This window comes from Rhipicephalus sanguineus, chromosome 9, assembly GCF_013339695.2.
Source record: "Rhipicephalus sanguineus isolate Rsan-2018 chromosome 9, BIME_Rsan_1.4, whole genome shotgun sequence".
NCBI classification, from domain to species: domain Eukaryota; kingdom Metazoa; phylum Arthropoda; class Arachnida; order Ixodida; family Ixodidae; genus Rhipicephalus; species Rhipicephalus sanguineus.
In genome coordinates this window covers 6,485,808-6,507,440 of record NC_051184.2, presented here as the reverse complement: position 1 = coordinate 6,507,440, position 21,633 = coordinate 6,485,808, and the positions used below count along the sequence as shown (strand labels likewise).

Sequence of the window (21,633 nt, the reverse complement as noted above, 5' to 3'; positions counted from 1 at the left end):
TATATATATATATATATATATATATATATATATATATATATATAAATTCTAGATCACACATCGATTTAGAGAACAGTGTTTGCAGCCCTTGTAGCAGCATTGTTTGCGTATGCTTTTGACTAACGTGTTTCTTTTGTTGTTGTTGTTGTTGCTGTTGTTAATAATTACCTACTAAGGGTGCTTTACAATGACGTAGATGTTACATTGTGAATTTGTTTTGTGAATTGTGCCTTGGCTTGCTGCTCACATGAAAAACTGTCTTTCTCTTTCCAGCCGCTATTTCACTGCCATGGATTAAGAAAATTGAATCTAAGTGATAACGACATTCAAACTCTACCTCCCGCTCTATCTTCACTCGTCAGTCTAGAAGAATTAGACATTAGCAAAAACAGTAAGTACTGCACCTGTGGGATGATATCCTAAATGTTACGTAAACTTTTTGTACATGAGTGGGAAGTAACCTCTTGTCTGTTTTAGATGTGATAGAAATTCCTGACAACATCAAAGGATGCAAATGCCTGTCCATAGTAGAAGCAAGTGTGAATCCTGTTGGAAAGTGAGTATGACGTCTTCATTTGGCACTTGATTATTTGCCATTGTGAGGAATTAACCTTGCCGCGTTCGGCAACATGTTTAAAAAAAAAAAATGTGGATCATTCTCAGCATTGTAGTTATAGTATCTTTGATTAAAAACACTTTTTGGCAGCACAGTTTAACCTTGGTACAGTGAATGCTGATGTAACAAATTATCAGATGCAACAATGTAAATGTTCGGTTGGCCTGCTTTATTTCATTGAGTACTCTACTGCAGTAATGAATGAGTACTCTACTGCTGTAATGCTGTAATGAGTTCTCATTAACCCTTTCAGACGCCACCTATGAAGAACTGTCTGTAAATGCGTCAAATCGATACAATGTTATTTCAAGGCACTCCATATTATATTGCTACAAAAATTATGTCATAATACGTTAATTTATGTGTGTTATAGTAGTCATTCTTAATTACTTTGTAATTAATTATCTATTTATTCTGAAGCCATTCATGCTCTCTTTTTGCATAAATAGAATGAAATCTCAGGCTAGAAACATAGTGCGAATTCGTTTTCGGCTATGTCTGTGTTAAGCAAAGAAAAATTATACTTTTGACGTGGGTCGCGGGAAGCGTCACGTCGAAAGACTCGTCGAATATGGTAGTGCCTTTAGCAAAGTGATCATACGCAACAGTACACTGCAAAATGAAGTTAAATGAAGACAAATTTATTATGCAGGAGGTTCAATTCATCCAAAGCTTAATGTATATCGCTCTTTCTTAGCTCCTAGTCGATACAAATAGCAAAAACAAGTGGTGTACACAATTGTGTACATAGTGTCTCAAAGTGTTAATATTGTGTCTAACAAAGAAAAACGAGTCCTTAAAAGTCATCTTTGCTTCAAAAAACAACATGCGAGACAATATCGCTTACATAAAAGCAAAAATGTTTCTCTCTCAATAGCTCAGTTTAGCTATTTTTGTAGCAATGATGTTGAGTATTAATTTAGATCAACTTGAAACAGCACACTCTAGATGTGCTCGTGCATTTTGACCAGTTCCCTGGCTTGGCTTCGCTGGCTCGAGGCTGGCAGGTCAGTGTGCCAATCACGTGTGATCGGCATGATCACATGATAGCGTGTTAACAGCAGTTACAAGACTGTTTATGGTTTAGCTTTAGGATTGTTTAGTGCGTGTTAGTACACAAGCCACTTATAGGCCATAAAAACCATCAGGAAGGCCTTCATTAGAGTCATTAGAGTCATGTGTCTCTTTTCACGTAGGTTAATGTGATGTATCAGATGCAATGCAAGTGTTTTTATGTCAGACGAGAGCTAAGTAAAATAGAGTTTGACTGTAATAATGTCCAAGGGGTGAGCCACAGCTGTCATTAAATCCAGCTTTGTTCTTCATTTTGGTGGTGATCATAACAGTGAATCGCACTTCTATTGCAGACTTCCCGAAGGCTTTACGCAGCTCCTAAATATAGAACAGCTTTACCTGAATGACACGTTCCTGGAATATCTTCCTGCAAATTTTGGGAGGTATGTGCTTTGTTATTTATATTTCAAGTTTTATTGGTTTGGTGCGCCTCTTTGTCGTAGCTTTAGGAAGTTTATACAGTTCCACGTTCCATTCAATTTGCTATAGAAAAGAAGAAGTGTACTATTTTGTGTGCTACATTATCTTTTTTTGTAACTCATTGCTATTGATTTACAGGTTGTCTAAGTTAAAAATTTTGGAACTGAGGGAGAACCATCTCAAGGTTCTTCCAAAGTCCATGGCTCGCCTGACAGAACTGTCTCGGACTCGACATTGGCCAGAACGACTTTACAGAACTGGTACGTTCGGCAAGTCCGAGTCCCAATCCTTCGAAAATTTGAGGTCAAATGTACAAATAATTTCCTTATTTGATATATTTTGCCTTAATTGCTTAACACGCCTCAGCTGCGAGATGCCATTGCAAGATAGTGATTAAGGCACTGAATTTCAGTTTTATTTTGCATCTAATTGCTGGTACTTGTGTGCCCCATTGAATATTTCACTGTAAGTAGGAACCTTACATCGTGGATTTAGCGGGAGTGCCAGCGCTTAGATGTTCTTTAATCCTATAGTGCTGAGTTGTTGTAAAGATCAAGTATGTCAAACTTCATTTACATGCATTGTACCTAAGAATCCACATAATCGCCTTTATACGTAAGCCGTTGCAGATGGCAGTTGTCCCTCATTCTGAGATTTAACAGCAGCATTGCGTCTTCTTTTTATTTCACAGCCAGAAGTCATTGGTAGCCTCCCCAGTATGACCGAGCTCTGGTGTGACAGTAACAGACTGACATCTTTACCTTCAGTGAGTCATTTTCTTTGTGAATTTGTTTCAGGGCTGACTACACAGATGTACAAGCCACGCAAGAGCTGGGCCATGGCTCGGTATTATATAAAACGTGGACATGTGATAATGTCGCATATTCCAGTGACAAGAAAGAGATATAAGACACGATGCATAGGAAAAAAAGACACATTATCTGTTCATATTACAAACATGCAGCAATTCTAGTAACAAGTTCATTTGAGGCTTGTGGCAGTGGACCTTGTCACCCATATTGGGCTTTTCCGCTATGTGTTTTCTGGCAAGCTACTTTCATTTTCTAAGTGTTGTTCAGTTGCAGCTTTTTGCACGTATCCTTGTGTGTGTATGTGCATGTGTGTTATGAAATGTGTTAGGCTGACCTAAATCTTGATAAATTGGAAAGGCTGGTAGCTCTGCTTGTTTCTCTCTTCTTGGCAGTGGTTTACGTCTTAACATCATTGTGCACGTGTTTATTTTTTGCTAGATCATGGGAAATCTCGTCAAGCTCACCTATTTGGATGCCAGCCGGAATCGCATCTCCTTCATTGCTGACTGAAATCGAGAACATGACCATGCTCTCTGATCTCACACTCACCACAAATAAGCTGCAGAAGATTCCAGAGACGCTTGGTAAGCATTGCATACAATTTAGCTTTTACTGCTTAAGCAGTTGGTGCCTTGCATGCTGCCAACCATTAATGGGTGTGCACATTGTTTCCGAGTTCATCACTTCAGTTTTGACAAGCTTTGCAGATATATACTGACTATACATCATTTCAGTACTGTGCGATTTCTTGACACTGTTGCGATTCTTGATTATGAAGGAAACAAAACAGGTGCTTTTAATATACTGATAACATTTGAAATAATAATGACCATATCATTTTCTTCGTCATAATGCCTGATGAGATCACATCTCACCGGACTCTCCACTTCGCTCTAAATTATATTATCGATATACCCAGTATCGCTCATGATCCTTCACCAGCTGAAATCTGTGAAATTCCTAGATTTCTGCACAGTTTATGGAAGTACATGTCTACACAAGTGCATTTATATTGAGTGAGCTGGGACAGCTTACACCAAACTGACAAATAATTTGGTGTATGTTACAGGCTTTTTGCAGAATCTCACAACATTGCGCCTTGATGACAATCACTTAGCAACCTTGCCTGATAGCATTGGACAGTAAGTATCCTGATTTTTATTATAGTGAATACTGCCAACTTGTTTAGCTATCTCTATAGACTCAAGGCCGCATGGTTTATTTACAGCATTGTGAGGCCAGAGATGCTTTGCATGACTATATATTTGGACAGCTGTTAAATCCTTTTGCTAGGGTCTCAATGGTGTTCAACTCTTCTCTATCTACGTGGCAGGTGGTTAAAGGGACACTAAAGGCAAATAACAATTTATGTCAGAGTGAAAGCCCAATGTACGACAACTTCTAAAACGGCAGTATTATCAACAGCAATGCCCTACTTACCGAGAAATTAAGCTAAATGTATCACATGATGAGCGCCACGAGTGGGACATTTTCGAAGTGATCCCGATGACGTAGGGAAGTCGGCCTACAATAAATCACTAGTAATCAAACTAGCAGCAGTAAAAAAAGAACATTCCGAGCATCAAAAGACGTAATAAAATGCTGTCTGTTCGTTTCCGCTTGATTCATGGAAAACAAAACCCCCGTGGCGTTGCCATGGGGAACGGCGCGCGTAGTTCAAAGGTTCCGTTTTCGCCGAACTGCGCCTCGCCCGTCTCAGTGGTAGTTTCGGGATCGCGTACTGCCGTGCGTGTTTTGCGCGCTCGTGAAAGTCGCTCTCACGAGCGCGCAGCAAGGAAACCGGTTTGTCTTTTCACTGGGTGCCGCGGAATGAACCCGCTCGAAGTGGCTTAGTGTCATGCCATTGCGCCAGTGTGCTAAACAGTCAAAACCTCTGCGTGTGTGCTCGCTGCACTTTCGTACTGAGGATTACGAGACCAACCGCAACTTGGTGAAGGCTTTGAATGTGCCCACTCGAGCAAGTCTTTGCCGCAGCGCCGTTGTTGCTACTGTGGGTCCCGCTACTTCCGCTCGGCTGCTACTAGTGTCGGCAGCCGCGCAGTAAAAGCGGGCAACGTTGGGCACGGCAGCAGTGACGTATGAAAGTCATATTTTCAGGCGGGAGATTTGAAGCGCGCTAACGCGATGCGGACTACTAAAAACGTGATTTTATTTCAAAATAAGCACTTCCTTGGCACAAAAGCAGCACTACGAGGTTTCTGGACCACTATTTCAACAATCAACGTCTACTTAATATTTGCCTTTAGTGTCCCTTTAAGACCACTCTTAGCCTGAAGCTCTCAGTTTATCTGTTGGTGTTCAAGGTTGTGGCACACCGTATGACACGCGACAATGTTGGTTGAGTGTTTTTAGGCCTTGAATGTGCCAGTACGATTTCAGTACGACAAGTGGTATTCAGAAATACTATATACCAGGTTTGAAGCTTTTTATTAGACAACCATTACCAGTTTTTGACTGACCGAACAGAAAATTGCATTGCTCCGCATGCTTACATGCGTGTATTCTTGCTCCATGATTCCTCTAGGTTGTCCAAACTCGAGGAGCTCATTATTAACAGCAACGAGATAGATTCACTGCCTTCAACGATTGGGCTTCTTCGAAACCTGACAATACTCATGGCTGATGACAACCTTCTGGAGGACCTTCCGCCAGAAGTAAGTCAGACGACGTCAATCGCTTGCACCAACGGATCGTTTAACATTATGTAATGAATCTGGAACTGACAGCTTTCAAAAGCAGTCATTGCTCAACCTCAAATGTTCTGTGGGATCCTTATTCACCTGTGAAAGAAATGGAATATTCGGAAACAGAGGGGGCATGCTGGGAAGCTGAGAAGTTATTGAAATATAGGTGCCTCAGCGAATGCTTATTGGCACTCATTTGAATCCTTCTTATTCATGCATAAAATGTACGGAGTTTAATGTATTTTAGCTTCTGCTCATTGCTACCACTACTGTCATGGCCACCTGCCAGATTTTTGTGCACCAAATTCTTGCCACGCTTGAATTTGTGCAATCTAGCGAATGCACAAAACGTCCAGGTGCCTTTGGCAGTGATAGTAACTGCAAATGCTGCCATTGTGCTAAATCTTTCAAGTCATGAAGTCTTAAGTCTGTGTATCTTCATTCTTATATTCCATCAGTGCATTTTGTTGCTGCTCTGTAACATCAAAAGGGGTAAAATGTTTCAGAAGAATGCATAATTTTATTTTACGTGACTGTACATAGCTATGTGTGTCCCTGAGTGCTAACCTGTCGACATAAAGAAAGGAAAGCTTCTGCCAGGCTGGTGCCTTTATAGGTCATGAAGGAATCTTCCTTGATCGTGTATATGAATCACTGGTCTTGGGTATTATATGCACTGTAGCTTGAACTGTTTTCGCTTGGCTGTTCTGACCACTAAATATGTAAATATGTACGATTTTCTTGCCTCTCACTCAATTTTGTTCAGATCGGTAGCTGCGCCAAACTTCGCGTCCTGTCTCTACGAGACAACCGGCTGTGTAACGTTCCAGACGAGCTCGGACATCTGTCCAGCCTGCGGGTTGTGAACCTTAGCGGGAACCAGCTGAGACATCTGCCCGTCAGCCTGGCCAAGCTTGGAGGGCTTCATGCACTCTGGCTATCCCAGAACCAGGTAACACCACAGACTGCGCTACTGTGCTACTGTTACGACATGTAAATGTGGCCGTGGTTTACAGACTCTTCTCAAATTTGCTAGACTGCTTAATCATTTGATTGCGAATGGAATGAAGATGACGTTGCTGTTGTAACAGTAAATAACAAACAGTATTCAACATTGGCTAACATTTAGCTAACCCTAGCCATTACTTAGCCTATAAATGGCAACACTAGCTGACATTCACCCAATGGTTAGCCAACTCTAGCCCATATTAGAACAACCAGTATCAACCCTTGCTAAACAGTACTGGTAGTATGCTAGTAAATGTAGTTAAATTTGAGTAGAAATATTCATTGTACCTCATTGCAGAATTTGAGTAAAAGAGGCCCATTAAGGTACTGTCTCAAAGAAAAAGAAACATATTTATACGAAACATAAGAAACATATTTAAACATAGTTATACGGACTCCTAGCTGACCTCTATAAAGGAGCTGGTAAAGAAAAACTTGAAAAAAAAAACAGGAATTCCAGATGACTGGCTAAAAGAGACGCTGCAAAGAAGCTTTTTATTCAGTTGACGTATGCGTAAGGTAACCTTTGTTTTATGGCCATTTGTAATTACACTTGAAAAAAAAAATAGTGGACTTTGATATAAGTTGTCTTGTTGGTTGATACCGATCCAGATTAATCATTGGCTCACATGCTGTCGAAGTGCTAAAGGTACACATTTCATGTTTCTGCTGATCAGATGCATCTTTTTCTAGAGAACTGGTGACGATGGTCAAGAGGTTTTAGGTACTGTAGGCCTATCTTGCACTGAGTGACAACTAATGGTGATAACATGGCAAAAATGAACACTGGCAAAGTGTAGAACAACGACGCATGACAATAATGACCATTTTCCTCTGCCTGGTGCTGTAGTCTATGTAACTAGCTGCTGCCAGTGATTTTTTTGTATATTTGTGGACAGTACGATTCGCTTGGGCCGGTTCCCATCACCATGCTAGTTCCATATCTGCGTTATTGATCCGAAAATAAAGCAACTGAAATTACTGCGTACATTGCACCAAATAACATTGGCAACTGGAATAACTACTTACATTGCATGCATTTCCAGACAAAGCCCTTGGTGCTGTTGCAGTCAGACATGGACCGTGAAACAGGACAGCGAGTACTCACCTGTTTCCTTCTGCCACAGGAATCATCAGCTGCCCACCCAGATAAGCCTAGTACGCTGCATTGACTTTACATAAGAAATTGTTATTTGGAGTGTTATAGTGTAGTAGTGTACAGAATCAGCCATATTTCGGAGCAACACCAAATCAGTGCCCTAAAGCTCACAGCCACTGATGTCTGGCAGAAAATTTTTAAAAACTATTCGTTGGCTTATTTAACATCTTCATAATGTGACGTATAAAGCGTGTTTTTCCGGTGAAGTAAAATGTTGAAGATATACCAGCTTGAATACTAATGAGGTGTTTCCCCAGAATGTGAACGATGTGAACAACAAACAAGTACACTCAAACCTCATTATAACAAAGTCATATCTGACATGACAATAAGTTCGTTATATCCGAAAATTAGTTATAAATGTATATTTGTAACACTCTATATATATGACAAGAATATTCTTCATTCACTTCGTTATAACCGATAGTTCGTTATATCAGTGTTCGTTATACCGAGGTTTGAGTGTATGGACTGTGCATGTTATAATGCAATTAAATGTTTGCCTCCAACCTGCATAGTAATTGTGACGTGCTCAGAGCAATTCTCCTGAGTTTATGACCAGCTTTCCAGTGTTTTCCTAAATTATTTTTTCACACGAAAATACATTTTGTGTACAGTATTTGCAGGTGTCCATGCACATAACACATTTGGCATTGGTACATGGTTACATTGTTGGTTAATTTGATGGAGTCACAACTGTTTGCATCTAAACAACGTCTGATTGAACGGAAAAGTTGCTGTCGCCTGCAAATCTATAAGCAAACTTTGGCAGCACCAAATATTGGCATCACCATCAATTCATGAAGCGTGCTTGGGGGTTTTTTTTGTTTTCTCCCTAGAACATAAGCGATTGCACAAACGTCAGAATCATTGCAAATATTCTTGAAGATCGCTTTGGCTGACCTCTGGGCTGTTCAATTCTCTTTCTTGTGGGCCGTATTCAAAGATGAAAGCAACCTGTTTTTTTTTTTCCTTATTATGAATGTGAATGCCAATTACATTATTTGTGACGTCGACTGCAAAATGCAATTTGCGTCTAAGATTTCAACGTTAGTACTAAGCCAGTGCTAAATGCTGGGGGACTTATTTTAAATAGCCGAAATAGACATGGAGACCTCAATAATATCATTTTTTTCCGTGTCCGCTTCTCTTCAGGCTTATTATTCCCATATGTCAGTGCCACCCTTTTTTGATATTTCGTTCACTTTTATCGGCCCTATTATCGACACATTTTCTCTAAATGCTATCTCTAGTTTGATTAAAACTGTAAAAGGATGCTTCAAGAGTTATAATCGTGCAGTAAGCATGTTGCATAAAAGATTGAAAGGTCTTTCTTTTTCTTTGTACGTTATGCTAGTTACAACTTCTGATGTTTACTTTGTTGGAAGTTCTATTGTATATTCCCATTGCAGATGCTGTTGTGAAGGAGAACGACGGTGCGCCTAGTGAACGGAGAGGCACCATCACTTTTGCCTTTGACACTGATGTGGATCGACCGGTATGTGGGTGTTCACTTGCAATACAACAAATATGCTGTGGCAACGTATGAGACCTGCGCCATCAAAGTCTGTGGGATTCGGTTCTGTGGCATCATTATGAGACATATTTAAAATTTGATAAATGTCTTATCTAAGAACAGGACACACTTCCTGTTTCCGTAAAACATCACTGCAGTCTTTCCTGTCTGCATTTCTTTAATTTTGTTTTGTCTTTTGTTCTACTACGGAACATGAGGTTGTGGGTACGATTCCCAGTCACAGTGGCCACATTCAAAGGGAGTGGGATGGTGAAGTGCAAATGTCTAGCATTACTAGGTTAACGTGTACGTTAGCAGTCCTAGGTGATAATGAGTAATGTCTGGCCTTGCACCATACTGCATATCTCAACCATGATCTGGCTTTAAGACAACGAACCATGTCAGACAGTCAACCAGCCATTCAGCCAGCCGGTTGATCAGTCGGCCTGTAGGTGGATTCATCAGTCAATGAGTCAATCAGACTGTAATTTTCCATTGTCGATCAAAAAGCAACTCTTCACTGCTATACATTCCTGGACATTTTTCTTGCAAGTTACTTGGAGTAGGACCTGTGTAATGTACTCTGAAGTTTTGTCTTGCATAATGCGCAGGTAATGTACATTGCGTGTAATGTATAGGTAATGCACAGGTAATGTACATTACCGGTGTAATGTACACAAGTTGCACCTTGAGGCAGATTACATTTTTGTTTATGTTCGTGTAGACACTGTATTCAGCCTAACCGATCCTCACTCTTGTTTTGTCCATTCAGGGCCGTCTCGTCCGTTCACCAACTCCTTACCCCAAAGAACTGAAGGCGCGTGCACGGCATGTGAGAAATCTTCGTAGGCAGATGAATGGTGATGTGGTTGGTGCTGGAAACGTTGTTGTGTCACAGGTAGGCGTCCCATTTCCTCCTGGGTTGTGTGAATATTCTGATTTTTATGCTCCTAAGAATTTTACCATATCTATATTTGTAACATGTTCTCTGTATTGATGTACAGGATTCTGTGTATAGTATATACTGTGCCGTATATTTGCTTGGAATTAGTTTCGCCTTTAGATTAATTCACCCTGTGTTTGCATGCCTCCTTTTCTTATTGTAGTACCTAAAATGCCCCGACAAGGGGTATTACATGACACAAGGTGTATTACAGGTATGATATTTGAAATGATGCAAACTTGCGATGAAATTTAGTGTATAGAAAGAAGCGAGAAATTATTCGCCACGAAGTTGATAGTTTGAGATTATCTCTTTATCCAAGAGTGGAAACACTGGTGAAATAAGAGTAATCTGATTAAATAAAATCTAACTACACAATCTTGAACAGCCTCAAGCATGTTAATATGATTATAGGTCCGAGATAGCGCAGGTGTGCTGCAGCTTAGGGCGAACTAGGACGGAATAAATTAGCATCCTAGCCGAGGGAGTGGCGAGTCTCACGTTTTGATGTAAGTAGCCTATTAGGCAGCTTCTTAATCACCTCTTGTGCTGACCGGGATGAACCGCAGTTAGGTAAGGTATCTGAAAGCTTCTAGAGAAGGGATGTCATAATTACTGTGTGCTGGAACTTTTACGCATGAAAAGTGCTTCAATTTGATCTGGACATGTGAAACGTCATGTTACACAATATATCGTGCCGCATTCTTTCACATCATCTGATTGAACATGCCAGCAAGCTGTGTTTAGAAACACACCACACGTTACAGGGTTTAACTTGTTTCAGCGTAGAAAGTGCACAAAACGTCCTTGTTATATCTGTCACATTTATGACTTAATTAATATACATCAGTTAAAACATGCGAGTAACGTCCCCAATACCTTCCCTAGCTTCATCGTCTGTTGGTTTCACTAGGTTGCGTCTAACAAAAAGAAACAAGCCCTCGATCAGTCCCCCCTCTTTTGTGTTTGTTACAACTGTGCATATCAAATCGTACAATGGTGTTTTCAAGTGCATTTTATCTTTATGTTGCAGCCGACATCTCGCTTGGAGGGTTTCAGCAGGGCAGAGGTGCCAGGCCCTGAAAAGCAGCCACCCGAAGTGGTGGTTCGCGAGGCTAAAATTGTGCAGCCAACGTCGCCCTCGGGGAACCCCCCCGATTTGGCTCAGGTGCATACCGACAGGCCCGTGAGTTGGCTCTTTTCTCAATCTGCAAGAGTAGGGATTTCATTCAAGATAATGCATTTTGGCTGTACGATGGTACTACTATTATGCAGCCTTAATGTGAGACTGTTACAATGTAGCGTGTCACTTTTCTTTTGGCTGGCCCTGATTACTGACTCGGATTGCATTTTGCACGAAAAACATGAACACGCAGGAAAGAACCACGAGCCGAGCCCTTCGTGCTCGTGTTTTTCGCACAAAATGCAATCCGGAATGCAATACCAACTCACCCAACGCTCAGTTCTTCTGATTACCGAGCTGCAATCAGCACCATGTTGGCCTACTGTAAAATCCCAAGCAAGCGCCCCCATCTCAGAAAGTCGAAATTACCGGCAAATTGGAGGGGGGTGCTTTCCCGGAATGGCACCTGAATTCAAGATGGCAGCAGCAACGTTTTCCTGCCCGGGGGGGGGGGGGGGGGGGGGGGGGGGGGGGGGGTACATGTACACTTCCTCAGAAGCCTTCTCGCTCTCATTCTTGGCATGGTGCATTACACCGACGGCTCACAAACACAAGAAACACAATGGCAATGCGATCAGATCGCGGAAAGCATAGCATGGAATCACCTCTGATGATGAGAAAACTCAACAGCTCTCGGAGGCCTTACTTTTGTGGACTACATCTTTGTAAGTACCATCTTGGAATACAGATCTTGAAGGCCATGCTTTTGCTCGCAGGACCCTGAAAATTGCCATAGGGGTCTTGTGCGAAGTTTGAAGTGCAATTGTTATGTGGGGGAAAAAATTCCATTGTGACGTCAAATTTCAGGTGCAGGTGCTTACGAGATTGAGCTGCTAGGCAGGATTGGATGGGCTTCAAGCAGGCCAGTGTTGCATGGGTGCAGTATATGATCGGTGGATGGAGTGAGGGGGGATGCACTTTCCCTGAATGGCATAGAAATTTGAAATTAGCAGTGAAATTGGAAGGGGAGCTTGAATTAACGCATTTTCAGACACAAGAGTTGCTGTGTTGCATCGCAGGCTTTGTGATTACCTTCACGATTAACAATGTCTGCTTCCTTGAAGACGATTCACGTGCCAGCAGCTGGCATTTATTTTGAGAAGAGACATGAAGTGTCAAAACGCTGGAACAGTAGTGTGCCTATGATATCATCATGGCTTTCTCCTTCTAACCCTTGTGGATTGGCACAAATTCAACGGCGCACCATAAACAACAACAATTCATTGTTCTCTTTGAAGGCTCACCTGCATTTGTAACTGTCTTAACTAAAACTTCAACACATGTGCTTTGAGTTTTGCACAACGTGCTTACAAATCAGCTAAACAGCAATTACATGTTGCATTTTGATGTAACTGGTAACTACGCATAAAAGGCATTCTGATTAGTGAGTTCCTGTTCGCATTTCAATTTATGGGGCTTATACGCAAATGTCTTGTGAAAGCTGAACATGAAGTATGTTCACAAAATCTGCACCGACCCTCTTACGCAGCATGGGAATAATTTCTAATATGAGGTTGTAGGATCGCAAGGCCACATGGGTGCTATTGTAAATTCATTTCTTGCCTGTGTGATCAATGTTTATGACAAAACTCTTTTCAACCATGGACGAATAAAAACGCAGCGCCGACCAAAGTAAAAATACATTAATAAAAAATATGTTTCGGCTTCCACACACCTTGTTCACAATTCTTTTTATGAATGAAGTGCTTTTTTATGAAACATATTTTTATGAATATGTTTGTATGTAGTACTTTGGCTGGCGCTACGTTTTTCTTCATTCATTTTATTTCACGACCAGACAGGATTTTGTCACTCTTTACTTCTTTTCAGCCATGTACCTAGTTTACCGAAGTGACCAAAGTCATTGAAGTTTCGGCTATCAAAGGAATTTCTGCAGCGGAACACACTGCTCTTAATGCTTGCTCATTAACAGGAAAATTAGGCCCGTATTCACAAACCAACCTTAACTTTTGCCCTCCTTACCTTTACGGCTCTTTAACGCGTTTCATAAACAAACCTTATGCCTCAATCCAACCTTTCCTTAACCTTATCGCCGTGAAAAGGCGGCGTTCGATAAGGTAGCCCGGCAGGTACCTTAAGGCACCACTTATGCGGCGCGCTACAGCTGATTACGCAAGAAGCTTTACAAAATTATTAAAGAAAAGGTGACATACGCTACCGGTGTCCATATGTGCAATTTACGGCTGCGAATGCTCGTGAACCGTCAAAATTCAATGGAAGAGTTCAGCGACGGTGTGTTGCTGAGCAGATTCGCGAAGCAAGCACTCTATGTCCCCGAGCTTGCCGCTGGAAACGAGCCCCCACTACCGGTTTTCCCATGGCACCGCTCCTTCAGCTGCTGGTGGCGCTCTGTTTCTACAGCGCAGGCACTTTTGAAATTGTGAATGGCGACTTGGTGGACATACCCGAGCCACACTGCACCGCATTATTAAACGTGTGAAAAAATCTGTCAGGGTATACGGCGCGGGAGCCGACGTGTTCCACTACAGGATGGGATATTTTTTACCCATTTTTCCACTCACGTAGCCGCTGCTCGGTGAGCAGCCACACGTCGCCCTTGCTGCTTTGAGCCGCTCCCACTTTCTCGTGTAGTCCTTCACTAAAACCGCGTGCTATCACAATTTTTCGCTATAACAATGCGACGCTTTCAAGTCGATGAGTAGTGCTGGATCTTCAGGGAAATTCAGTTTTTGCCTTTCTGTCACACTCAATAACAAACATATGTATGACACACGCAAACAGCCACACACGCACACATGCAGGCAGACGGAGAAAAACCGCTCGCAACCTTACGCGACTGTCGGTGCCCTCGTAGAAACGAGCGCTTCGTGGACCGGCGCGTCTGTATCCGCTTGTGCCGGTGCATCTAGTACACGAGCCGCCGGTTGCTATGACAACGGTAAAACGTTAACAAAGAAAAGGGGGCAAACGGCGTGGCCAGACGAGGCACGTTCTTACCGAAACTTGCACGGGGATGCGTTCTTGCATTTTTCTTATTGTTTTGAGGAGCATACAGCTTTTTTTTTTTTTTTTTTGCTAATAAACCAACAATGAGCCACTAAAAGTTGATAGTCTCGCTCCCATGCTTGTTCCTTATGAAGACAAGGCCGCCTTCCGTAAGGCTGCCTTAAAACCGAATAAGGCGAGTTTATGAAACGCACTATGACCTTTTCTTATCCTTGCACTTTTCCCTTCCTTACGAAAGGCTGCCTTATAGCGTTAAGATAAGGTTGGTTTGTGAATACGGGCCTTAGTTACACTTGGATTGACACAAAACTGCCATTCAGTCCCAGATGACATGGCCTGTAAACATTCACTGTGTCTCTCTCTTTCATTTGACGATCCTAGGCTTTTCTAGGTTTCAGCAGGGAGCTTACATGCAAAGGAAAGATGGGACAGATGTTCTTGTTTTATCATCTTGTGTGTATGTTGTGCGCTGAAGTTTCGAAAATTGCTATCGCAATAAAAGTGTGGTTCAAATATCTCTGTTCAAAGACAGTCTTGCAATAATTGTGTGACGCTGCAACAAAAAAGAGCACTGTGTGTGTGTTTATTGTCATGCACTGTGCACCTTCACTCTTATGTAACAGAGTTGCACCTCATAGTATATTGGTGTCCCATAGGCCACAGATTATTGTGGTGCAATAATGTCGATAAAACTGCTTTCTTCCTCTTTTACAAGTCATTGATATGAGTGTGCTTAGCCATACTTGTTTTATCCCTGGCTCTAGCATTGGCCCCGGCAACATTCCCGGTTCAATTTCTTTCATCATTGTTTTATGTTTGTATGTATGTCAATTTTAGCTTTTCATTAGGAAAGCAGGGGAGGCTAGATTCAAGCTTTTCTGCGGATGTATTTTGTCGATGATTGATGGAGAGTTTAAATATGGCTTTCCGTAGTCGCAGTAGTGTAATGAAATCGAATGCTAAATAATTTGAAAGTCCTTCCGTCTTGACTGTTTCATTGATAGCTATTGTATTGGAGCTCGGGATCACATAGAGCCTTGGTGATTTGTGTTACTGAACTGCGTAGTTCGGATTATTCGAGCCTTTTATATATGCCGTCTTTACATCCAAATTCTAGAGGTACATTTACAGCGCAAACGTAAAGACGCACCACAAAGAAAGAAACGACACACACAAGCGCTGACGACAGCAGAAGATGAAAGACACGAAGAAGACACACAGAAAGAGGGACCCACTGCACTAGAAAGGAACTTCAGTAAAACTTACTGAAGTTTAATTGTATAAAATATATGCAGTACATATAATTCTGTGTGGCACAAGGTCTCACTGTCAGAAGATGTCATCAACATGATTACAACATCATAATATTACAAATGCTACTCCAGCCTCAGTAGTGGTGTTTATACAATTAATTTTACTTTTCTGATAAGGGATTTAATTCTGTGTCTACCTTAGCCATCTCTTGTTTAATCGGAATGGCAGTCGCAGTTTTAGAATAATATAGATCACATGAATTTTGGTTACTGATAATTGTTAGTACTGAAGACGCCGAAGCTTCACATGAATACGTGACAAGTATGGCTGTGGCTACGCATCTGTAAAAACAATGACAGGAGGGCAACTCAACTCGGAGGTGCACTTTGCAACCCTATGTGTTTCACTGTGCTGCATTTTTGGTGTTGTTTCATTTGTCCTTTTTTTATATATATATAGCACGAGCCTTGCATAATAAGGCACCAGCAGGACAATAACACCGTGCCCGCTGAAAGCTTTGCCTGTCACCAACCTACTCAAAGCTCGTTTGCAACAAACAACAACCTCCCAATGTGCACTGACCTAGGTAAATTATGCAAAAGGGCCACTCGTGCTTTATTTGTGCTTTGTTGTTGACCCTTACCTTCATATTAATAAGTCATACTGCATGCGTATTGTTGCTTCAACACTGTCCCGGGCTCACAGTATTCTGGAACAATAATTTCCACGGATATATAATTTAATGTGCCCCATTCACATGCCTGAAGTAGCCAAAGCATGCATAAATAAACATGGTATGCAAATGAAGGCTTCTTCTTGCTGGAGTTGTCAAAATGTGATGATAGCAAAAGCATTTGCCTTGCACTAGGCACCTCACATGCCTTGAAATATATCAGTACCACGTTGAAATGCTCCTTGAAACAGCACTTTGACGTTTGCCTCGAAATGTTCCAACAACACTTTCAAGGCATATACGTATCAGCTATATTTGCACGCTAAATCAATCGTAAGTGGATTACACACATTCAGCAGCACATTGCAGCACAAACATTATGACAAATGCCATTTCGTGTACTGGTGCAGACCACAAATTGTTCTGCTGCCAGACAGATGTAAAAAATCATCATATAAAGAAATTGTTCCACAATACAGCCCTTTCTGTGAGTACTATTTTGACAGGAGAGACAGTTACTGGCTGAATTTTTTTTTATTGTACACAGTAATAAAAAGCTAACATGTTACAATGAAAGTTACACCGGCACTATCTTTTATTCCTTTTAAAAATTGTTCAAGGGTGCATGCTTGTTTTTTCTAGTGTGTCCTACTTATCCGCTAACTTGACAGCACCAAAGTATGTCCTTGCTTGCTGCATGCCACAGTGTGTTGTAGCTAAGCAATCTCACCTGCTCGCAAAAGCTTTTGTGAAAAACATGCTGCTATATTACGGCTCACCTTTGTTGTGGGTTATGGGGCAGCTACAAATTCCATGAACACTGAAGCCCACTACATTGGTATGTGATGACTACACAGTTGAGTGTGTTGTATGGCATGTGTTACGAGGTCATGATGTGACGTGATGAATATATAAATTAAGACATCGATAAATAAGAGTAGTCAGAATTGCTTGAGCAGAGTTTGAACTCAAAGCATCTTGAGTCTTGAAAAATCAGTGCTCAACTGCTTGCTCCATCAGGCCATCATGCAAAAGCACATCTCAACTAGATCTGATGTCTCTTTATTCACTGAGCACTCCATACATTGATTCCAACGTCATGGCAAGTGTACTGCAGCGGCAGGGATCACAGAGAATTCTTGGAAAACCACATGTGGCTACTGCCTGTAAAATTTAAAATAATTTGTGGCATTGGGGATTGGAATTTTCTTTTATCATGAGGAGCTTACTGGTGAGGTTGGATAGCTACAGCAGTCACTCTAATCGTAGTCTTCTTGCGCATATTGTAGGTTGTGTTTCTGTCTGCTTTAGCGCTGGTTTTTCCTCATTTTTTTTTTCTGTTGCTCATACAAGGTGTCTTTACTCGCTCCCGATGCAGAAACCGTCAGGGCAGTAGCAAGCCCATCACCCATCCCGGTACCTCACATTAGCTCCCACAACCTTGCCACGCCTTCTGAACTTTACGCGAATCAGCAAACCCCGGCCGGGCTGCATGCAGCCAGTGCAGAGCACCTCTACCTCCATCATCATCATCAACATCATCCGGCTTCGCCACATCTCTCTTCAGCAGCAGCTCAAGTGTCACAAGGATCGATGCCGCCTGTTGTCGCTGTGCACAGCATGCCCGCACCACAGTACAGCAACACGCTACATCCCCATCACGCAAACATGGTGCCACCACCTCGCAGCCCCGTGCCTTCATGGGATCACACGCGGCACCAACAGCAGCAACAATACGGCGGGGACGTGGCGGAGTTGCCACCGGGTAATGCGATAGCATCATCACCCCACCGCATCCCACGGCGCCCTGTTGACAAGTACCCGCCTTCATCGAGAGCCAGCCTCGCAGAAAAGTTTCAGCACCGTCTCATCTCGGAAGACTCGCAAGAACAGCTGGGCTACAAGAGCGATCAGGAAACTTATGTCCAGCCGACCCGGCCTCTGTCGGCTGCTTATCACGATGGCTACTCCAGTGATTGGGACACAGTGACTTTGCCCCGAGGACACTCCATATCCCACCCCCCTGACGGTAGCATTCAGTACTTTCGGGGGGCACCCTGCTCCCCTGGCAGAACGCTTCCACGCCGAGGTTCGAGTCCGGTGTCACCCAGGGTCATGTCAAGGTCTCCACACAAGGTTGCCGGATCACCGGTTCAGACCTACACAGTCCAAGCACCGCATCCTTTGAAGCCTGTGGCTGGGATGGCCGACGGGACTGCACTGTACCTCTTGCCGGAATACTGTGGGGATGTCAGGACTTCGAAGGAAGGCTACAGCTTGCCGGTGCGACGCAGCCCGCAACCGGGATGGGGACGTAAGTCTTCGTGCTCTTCTGCCAACTCCTCTGCAAATATTTGCCATTGTGAAAGGAATTCTTATCACTGTGCTCTCCAAAATCACGAAAACAGACAAAGGAGCTAGACTGTTTTACTTCCCCCGAGTTTATGTAATAGACCTACTTTTTAAAATTTCAGTTGCTTCTGCATGTTTTTTCATCAATAGTAATAATAATGCCCATAATAATGCTCCATTGGGTTCAGACAATGTTATTATGAAATACCAGCATGCTACTGTAAAGGACTTTAACAATGTTTTGTTTCATCAACCATCCTTTTAAGTTGTTGACACACCTGTGACTTAAATGTGGCATTGCACATAGATTGTTTAAGTATTGCTGACAGTTAAGTTTGTAAATAAATTCAACTCAAACTGTGAAATGTAGTCAATGTTCCTCTTGATATTGTATTTTCTCTCTGTTGAAATTAAGCTGTTTTAGGCAAAGCTTTACATGATGTGTGTATATATATTTGAATCTTAAGTCAACCATTTCATGAAAACTTGTCTGTCGAGGAAAGAACATGGCTGAACATATTGTAGGGGAGCAGTGTGAAAGATGAGGGCAGAATAAGGAGCACAAATAACCACACGTGCTGCCGCGTGTGGTTGTTTGTGTTCCTTATTCTGTCCTGATCTTACGTGCTGCTCCCGTGCAATATGTTCCCCCACCTAGCCAACAAGTTCGCCCTTCATGGCTGAAGCAAAATGTCCACTCACCAATTGAAGAAACACAAAACAAGAGGATTTCTTGACGTTCTGGCACCCAATATGAGTGACTTCTTCATAATGAATGTATGTATGCCAGTGTATGTTTTCTTCAGCCATATTTGAATCTAGTTCTCTCGTCCCCATCTTGTTTGCCAATGCACCTGATTTTTGGCACAAATTGCAATGCCTTTGCGCAGCAGCGTCCGAGAAGTTGGCTCCGCATGCAGAAAGCGAAGACCTTCCACCGTCTCAGTCAAGCTCTTCACTATCGTCATCTCTCTGTCTGCCGAGTGAGGATCCGTCTAGCCTAACCTCGGAGGGTGTCACTCCGGAAGGTGCTCCTGCCCCTGGTGCCCCCTGCTTCAGGGCAGCCTCAGAGCAGTGCGAGCAGCCAGCACCGCCCTTGCCCCCACGGCCCCGAGCACATTCGGGTGAGGGCAGTGCAACAGCCCCAACGCCACCACCAAAGCCTGAGTTCTTGCTCCAGCGAAGTGTTTCCAGTCGCTCAACAGATGCACAGGAGAACCAGGTTGGTGTGCAGTTGGCATGCAGTGCAAAGTTTTATTACAGTATGTGCCAGTTTATGAGCATACTTCAAGCACAGAATGAAACATGTCAATTTACAAGTAAATTCACAGATTTTAGAGCGCAGCTCATAGGTGCCCATTCCTACGTTGAGCGGCGTTGCCATCGGTGTAACCGATAGAGCGAACAAGGATGAAAGAGAGCGAACGCGGAGCGCAGCGGACGATGAAAAATGGCGATAGCGAGGAGGGGCAAGGAAGAGGGAATGACAGTGGCGAGACGACAGGTTCCACGGCAGCCACCTGCAGCACCACATTAGTGTGCACCGTCGTGCGTCGACTGTTGTGGAACGCGTCCACGCGCTGCCTTCTGCAGCCTCCCGGTTAGCAAGGCAGTCTCACTACGCTCCATTTGCGGCGGTTGATGTGAAATGGGCTGCACGAAATTGTCCGCTTCAGTCATGCTACTCACGTTCTCTTCTTAATGTAAACAGTGTACCTATATACAAAATAGTCTCAGCCAGTTCTTTCTGAACATTGAGCGACGCAACTGGTGGAAGTACGTCGTCTGCCGCTGCTGCTAAACAAGCTGCCCGAGCAGAGGCTCACTACCACCAATGCCAGAATGCAGAGGTGCGTGCCGCCAAAGCAGAAGCTGTTGCCTCAACTTATTGCGAAATCGAAACACCTAAACAGCTGTGCTCAGAATTCGCATTTAGCAGTATCGTAACAGTCAGTGATTTTTTGTGTTTTTGCCATTTTGAACTTGTATGACATAGGTGTAATTTCAGGACGTGCACCCTAATCAAAGTTGATATCACACTTTGTTATGGGGTTTGTAATGGTATGACATCGCACTTTCAACTAATTGCACCTGAAGCAGGTTCTCGTGTTTCATTCTGTGAGAATGGTAACTAGTATAATAAGCTGTGCGGCCATCTAAATTTCTGGGTCAATGTTCTGTTCATGTGTAAATAACTGCTTCTTATCTGCTATTTACACTGTCTTTTCATACTCATTTCTTATTTTAGAATGAAATCGTCCTGGACAAAGGATCAGATGCAGATTTTGTTCTGGAAAACAGGCCAACGTCATCGGTATGATATTTCCTTATGGTGCCTTGTATTTATTTTGTTTTCTGCTTTCTTTTATTGTAACATTTGATATTTTGAAGACATTGTTTTATTTCCTAACTTATCTCTTTGTCTCTCTTGTGTTTTTTTTTACAGGGTGTATTTGTAAAGGAGGTCAACCCACAAGGATCAGCAGCAGGGAAGCTGCAAGTTGGGGACAAAATACTGAAGGTTGGTTGCCATTGCTCACCACTCTCAGTTCGTTTCTGAGCACTACAATCAAGAGGGCATGTCTTTAGACTACACCCATTGCTGGTGTCGTTGCCAAAGTTATGGGAGACTACATAAACATACATGTAGAAAATCTCCACGTTATGTAATTTCAGGCAGGATAACTGTTTTGTGAACAATGAAGTTACAAAATTTTGTAACTTCATTGTTCAAGTTGATCAAGCTGTTGACATCGTAGGTCGGGCCCCTGCAATATACAGTAGGCACTCGTTAAACAGAACCTGAAAGGACCAGGAAAACATGCTCCGTTGAACAGGAGTCCCATTTACTGAGGGGCGGACAGGGGTGCAGAATTCAAGTACGAAACCAATCGTGTTAGAAGCAGTCATTCCATTTAGGCAGCAATTAC

The 21,633-nt window shown here is 42.6% G+C and overlaps 1 protein-coding gene across 1 annotated transcript in view; it reads left to right on the top strand.

Moving 5' to 3' along the window:
* LOC119404517 (uncharacterized) overlaps nucleotides 1–21,633 on the top strand; it is a 152,304-nt gene that overhangs the window by 122,475 nt on the left and 8,196 nt on the right. Inside the window, 20 exon segments of the mRNA XM_049418906.1 lie at nucleotides 274–391; nucleotides 478–556; nucleotides 1,984–2,073; nucleotides 2,249–2,336; nucleotides 2,338–2,370; nucleotides 2,802–2,876; nucleotides 3,361–3,428; nucleotides 3,430–3,506; nucleotides 3,992–4,064; nucleotides 5,468–5,597; nucleotides 6,394–6,579; nucleotides 7,682–7,793; nucleotides 9,207–9,292; nucleotides 10,083–10,208; nucleotides 11,287–11,439; nucleotides 16,138–16,264; nucleotides 17,730–18,665; nucleotides 19,597–19,925; nucleotides 20,952–21,017; nucleotides 21,150–21,224. Coding sequence (XP_049274863.1) covers nucleotides 274–391; nucleotides 478–556; nucleotides 1,984–2,073; nucleotides 2,249–2,336; nucleotides 2,338–2,370; nucleotides 2,802–2,876; nucleotides 3,361–3,428; nucleotides 3,430–3,506; nucleotides 3,992–4,064; nucleotides 5,468–5,597; nucleotides 6,394–6,579; nucleotides 7,682–7,793; nucleotides 9,207–9,292; nucleotides 10,083–10,208; nucleotides 11,287–11,439; nucleotides 16,138–16,264; nucleotides 17,730–18,665; nucleotides 19,597–19,925; nucleotides 20,952–21,017; nucleotides 21,150–21,224 — 3,027 coding nt within the window.